This window comes from Pantherophis guttatus, chromosome 1 (genome assembly GCF_059756535.1).
Source record: "Pantherophis guttatus breed Tessera chromosome 1, ASM5975653v1, whole genome shotgun sequence".
Lineage (NCBI taxonomy): Eukaryota > Metazoa > Chordata > Lepidosauria > Squamata > Colubridae > Pantherophis > Pantherophis guttatus.
The window spans coordinates 305,485,079-305,491,078 of NC_142063.1; the positions used below are offsets into that span (position 1 = coordinate 305,485,079).

General features: G+C 32.6%; 1 protein-coding gene across 1 annotated transcript in view; it reads left to right on the top strand.

Annotated features, from left to right (window-relative positions):
• Positions 1 to 6,000, top strand: part of CRIPT (CXXC repeat containing interactor of PDZ3 domain) — a 6,940-nt gene extending 940 nt beyond the window's left edge. Inside the window, exons 2-5 of the mRNA XM_034427644.2 lie at positions 1,421 to 1,486; positions 3,337 to 3,391; positions 3,965 to 4,068; positions 4,186 to 6,000. Coding sequence (XP_034283535.1) covers positions 1,421 to 1,486; positions 3,337 to 3,391; positions 3,965 to 4,068; positions 4,186 to 4,250 — 290 coding nt within the window. The 3' untranslated portion in view covers positions 4,251 to 6,000. The remainder of the gene's footprint in view (positions 1 to 1,420; positions 1,487 to 3,336; positions 3,392 to 3,964; positions 4,069 to 4,185) is intronic.

A 6,000-nucleotide genomic window follows, 5' to 3' on the forward strand; every position in this document is an offset into this window, starting at 1 on the left:
TAATGGGATTTGGGTCTGTGAATACACCTGCATCAGATTATTGTGTTTGGAGGTATTGAATCAGGTGTACAGTACCCATATTATTATGAGTATACTATGAATGAGGGCTCAGAGCACTTAAAAGTGATTTAAAGGAGCAAGTATCTTGAGGTTGCTGTTTATTGGATGTTTTGATCCCCCAAATAGTGAATACTGTAAAGTTTTCAGTAAATCCTAGCAGTGACGGCTGTTCTGAAAATCACTAGTAAGAAAATGCCTAGAATGTATTGATCAGGTACAAGAGTAGGAGAGGTTTGCTGTGCTATAGTTTTTTGTCAGCTTTTGGGATTATTACAGAATTCATAATGCAGATGGGAAAAAGAGAACTGAACCTGCAAGATACCAGCTGAGCTCATTTCAAAACCAAGATTCAAGATTATCAATACACCTTTTCTTAACCCAAAGAATTGTGTATAGGGTTTACAGTTTTACCATTCTTACAACTTGACCACACAAAAGTTATGGTAACTAGATAATTATACTGTAGTGACTAAGATTTTTTTCTCAAAATTTTTAATATTAATGTTACTAATATATAATAAGATCTGCATAAAAAAACCTAGATCCCAAACTATCGTTGTTTACATATACACTAGATAAGCCATGACCTGTCGGGTCATCTTTTCAGAAATATTGCCTTGCTAGAATCTTCAATGCCTTCCAACAATGGCAGAGCTTCTAATGTACTACCTTCACAGGAAAAATACTTACAAATTCAGGGAGATATTCAGAGATGTATTTGCCTTGAAAATAGCCTATGTCGAATTATAAAACACAGCGAAACATCAGAAGTTGACCACATTAAAAATGTTTTATAAAATTTGCCAAATTTCAACTCCATGAGAGTCATGGGTTCCAGATTTTGGATCCATTCTGTAAATTACTGCAGCTGGTTTGTGGTATCTTGCTTCAAAAATTGATATCCTACTATGCAAACATGAAAGTTTTAGTAGTAAATAGATAATTACTGTTTAATTTGATATAATTCAGTGGCAGTGGTGGGTTTCAACCGGTGTAACAACCGCTTCGCTTTGCGCACACACTGTTTATAGTAATTGATAAGTAATCCCTACTGTGTTTAGAAGGATCAGTACCTCACAACTTTAAAAACATGTATTGGCATCAAAACTTATTAAATCCCAAAGGGTAATTTCTAGAGTCAGAGGATAGATTTTATAGATTCCATGCATCTTCAATGGTTTCCAATTTTCCTAGAGTTATAGTTATAGAAAAAATAAGTTACATGGAATGCGGTACTTCGTATTACTAATATTTGTATTATCATCAGTTCTGTGAAATGATATCACCTGAACATACTGTGCTGTTGTAATCTATTATATTATCATAATTTTTATTTTGTCTTTTCAATGCTACTCCATAGGTGAAAGAAAACTTGGTACAGTAATTACACCTGATACCTGGAAAGATGGTGCAAGAAACACAACAGGTATTCTTAAATATCACAAAAACTGCTATCTATTTTTGATTATTTCTCATTTCTTGATCAAGAAAGTGTGTAGGAAATGCCAATAGAAAAAAACTGCAGATCTTCATATCAAGCTGAATGTTCCTTAATGTCTCTATAATCCTACACCTCAATAATCACATTTCTTTTACCTTTGTTCATAAATATAAAATTATGAAATAACTTTATAGTCCAATTATTATTAAGCAGTAAGCAATCTAAACCTGGAACTGCCATGTGTAATATATAAACTAGTTTTCTTTCTAGCATGTGAACATTATGGGCACCTTTGTAAATTAATCTTTCTTGAAAATAAGTACTGGTGCTAAAAACCTTTACAACTTGACAATTGGAAAATGACTGAACTTTATATGGTTGAACTGAACATGCAACATGACTGAACTTTATATAGTTTAAAAGGCTCAGTACTTCTACCTGGATCATTGTAGGATATTTAGTATTCCAGTTGTGGTCAAAATCTGGCTTCTTTAAAGCAACCAAATCACACCATAATACAGTATATCTTGGACCTCCAACAATGCTTTGATACTTTTCTGAACTGCCCTGAGAAAAAGCAGAACCAGGGCTTATGTATTTTTGGCCCAGGAAATTGCAAGTCAAAGAAAGAAAAAGAAAAAGGCTGATACAATTACAGCATGATGTTGGAATATTTCAATATTCCAGCAGTTTGACTTATTATTATCCCTGCCTACTAGGTAAATAGAAACAATTTGGTTTATTAGGTCACATGTTCCTGTCTGATTTTTCTACCTGTCACCACTCAGCCATGAATATTGAGAATGTTTTGAAGGGCACGTTATTGGGGGATCTCAGACGATTGGCAGTGAATGCAGCTTTTATGTGTAATGGGGATAATGGGGATACCTATAACCACCACAATATAATCGTACATAATTTAGATCTGCATTAGACTTCTATTGATTTAAGTAGTTGTACAAACATTTAAGTATTGATAGCAATATTACATGTCCTATGATGCAGACATTCTTAATCAGATTAGATTAGGGAAATCTGTTGAATATCCTGATTTTAGTTAAATATTTTCCTGTTTTGAAGTAGTTTTTAAAGGAATGTGACTCCCCCTGCAGTTCTGTTTTGATCTTTAGCAGTGTACAATTTCTGTTTTGGCTGTTCAAATTGCTAAAGAGAATGGGATCTACTACTGAGATTAGCAGAGAAAAATCAATCACAGAAATTATTAAATTGTGGAAGGAAGATGAATGCAAAATGTATCCAGTGATATGTCACACAGTGGAATCAAAACCAAATTCCGTCAGTTCATATTTAAAATGTTATCTAATTCTGGGTTTTATTTAATTGACCAAACTAAGTAATAATTTTAATTAGCAATTTTATGATGTTTGTGTGTCAAAACTTTTCTTGACTGTACACCGCCTTGAGTCCTATGGGAGAAAGGCGGTATAGAAATATAATAAATAAATAAATAAATAAATAAATAAATAAATAAATAAATAAATAAATAAATAAATAAATAAATAAATAAATAAACAAACATTTTTAAAACTTAAGAGAAAAAATTTGTGGACTTATATGGACGCAGAAGAAAGGCAAAATCCCATTGTATGTGTAGAAGTCTACTTAACTAGATAGGTCTCACAAATAGTTAGGTGGTAGTAAAATCTGAAAGGGACATGATTAAGATGTGGTTGGGGAAAAAAATTCAGCATTCTCAGAACGTCTTGTTCAACTGCTCATTTTCATGTTTATTGCTGGGTATTCTAGGCATTCATTTTTCTTTTTAATGGCTTCAACTTTAATTTGGTTTCAAAATTATATCTTTTTATTTATAGAAAGTGGTGGGAGAAAATTAAATGAAAACAAGGCATTGACATCAAAAAAGGCAAGGTAATTAAAATCTTTATTCACTTACCAAATGAGTCACATGCTGGAAAAATTGTTAACTTGCTTATTCATTCTTCTGAATTTTAGTCTTTTTCATATTTCCACATATAGTCACTCCTACTTCCTCCAGCCTAGAGTTGGCATAGAAGTTTTTTCCCCACTGCACTGTACTTTTAGCAACTGTAGCTCTTTACCAATATCACTACATCCTGAAGAGTAATGGCTAGATCAGTGTTTTTCAAATTTGGCAACTTTCAGATGTGTGGACTTCAACTCTCAGAATTCCCTGAAGCCCATCTTACAGTTGCCAAATTTAAAAACTCTGGGGTAGATCATGGTAATTTTGTAAGGCACTGGACAAGTAAATAAAAGACTGGGAAATTATCATGCATATGTTAATGCAAATTGCATTTTGATTGTTTTATGCAACTGCAACACATAAACTCTCTTGGGTCATTTATTAACTTTCCTGGGGGATTTGTGTCCATCTCCCTCTATCCCCATTTACTGCAAATATATGAAAGTAAACAAAAATTATTTTGATAAACAGCTAATTCACTTTTTTTATCTTCTCAGATTTGATCCTTACGGCAAAAACAAATTTGCAATATGCCGGATTTGTAAAAGTTCAGTTCATCAGCCAGGCTCTCATTACTGCCAAGGATGTGCATACAAAAAAGGTGAGATATTTGCCATAAACCCAGTTTCTTCCCTTTAAAGTGTATTTGGTTACTGAGAAATAAGTTATACTGGATGATCAAAAGTAATTTCAGTATTTCTGTGCTTTTTATTAACAGGTATCTGTGCAATGTGTGGAAAGAAAGTCTTGGATACAAAAAACTACAAGCAAACATCAGTTTAATTATTGTGATTTTTTTTTAAATTGACCCACTTTGAACTTTGAAGCAATTGCTAAACATCATCATTACTGATAATACAATGACAGACTTCTAGAGAACTTGCATGGGATAATTGTGCTATCTTAGATCTAAGTTTTAATCTGCATTAATGGCTATATTTATTTGGAGTAAGAAATATTTGTTCACCATAATTATTTTAGAAAAACTTAAAAGTATAGCAGATAATTTAACTTTCCTAACAACTAAGCTACTCTTACATCAAGGATTACTGAACATATCAACAAACTCTCAATAAAATTGGCATATGATGATTTATAGGATAGTTGAATATTTAATACTATGTAATTTTGGCAATCCAACTACAGCAATAGGCAGTTCTTCCATTCATTTGTGTTACATACTTAGAATTGTTTGCAACAAAGGCTTTCAATGCATCTGGCAAATAACAGTACATGAGCATTGAATGTCATTCTGCTGGATTGGTTGCACATAAATACTGTACCTTGGTTGATAACTGTTTTTACTTAAATTGATATCATTTTTAATGTTAAATTTTTAGTGGCTTAAATTTAAGATAGCGTTAATATTTTTAAAATAAATATCTAGCTTGATTGTGTACAATTAGTATAGAGGTATTACTTGTTAAAGAGAAAGAATGCAGAGTTCCTAATTTGTTGTGCTCGTATTTTGGATTTTATTTTGTTAGTCTCTCATACGCATTTCTACAATATTTGATGGTTAATATGTTGTTTGTGCATTTTTATCTGTGTTACAAAAAACAAGCAACAGTTTTTAATTGGAGAGGGAATTACATTGGCCTGTGGACTACATGACTGAACTGGATAGAGTTGTATCGGTTTGATTCTTTTCTGCCAAATTGTAGATGTAATGTCAGAATTTTAAAGAAATGATTAAAAAGGGGTAATCATAATTCCAGTCATGTTTAATTAATAACTTTTATGAAGTTGAAAATTTTATTGTGATAGTATTCAGTTTGATTGTTTTGAGGCTCTATCCTAGTGCCCATATCTGGCTTTTAATTTTCACAAACACCAATGGCTCTGAGGCCAACAAAATGCTACTTTGAGTTGAGTATCTTAAAAATGGATAAGCCATATGAATACTCTATTTCACTTTGATCCCAATAACTGCACCATAGGATATAATTGTCAATCATAATGTGATAAAATATCCCCCGCACACCCATATGAGCTGCATTCAATACCAAACCTATGGGATTCCCTCATCCCCAACCAATACATTGTAAGAAAATATTTACAGCAAGCAGAATTGACTCTGAATAGCAATAGGGGGAAGAATTAGACAGTAAACCAAATTGTTTATTTTTACAGACAATATCTCAAAAATAGTATAGCCAGCTTACCAACCTAGTAAGAAGTGATAAATGTTACAAAGATGGGTTCATTAAACATTCCAGTATCATTTTATTTATTTGTATCCCACCTTTATTATTCATTTTAGAAATAACTCAAGGTGGAGAACATATCCAACACACCTCCCTTCTCCTGTTTTCCCCACAGCAGCCACCCTGTGAGGTTTGTTGGCTGAGAAAAAATGCCTGACCCAAAGTCACCTACCCAATTTATCCTGTGCCTTTTTCAATTTTCCTTGTCTTTGAAATGTAAGAAGCCAAAAGCATATAGGCTTTTGGTCAAGGCTGCCCAACTGGGACATGAGTCCAATGTATATTATTTTACTGTTTTTATGCTAATAAATTTATATTGTATCTTC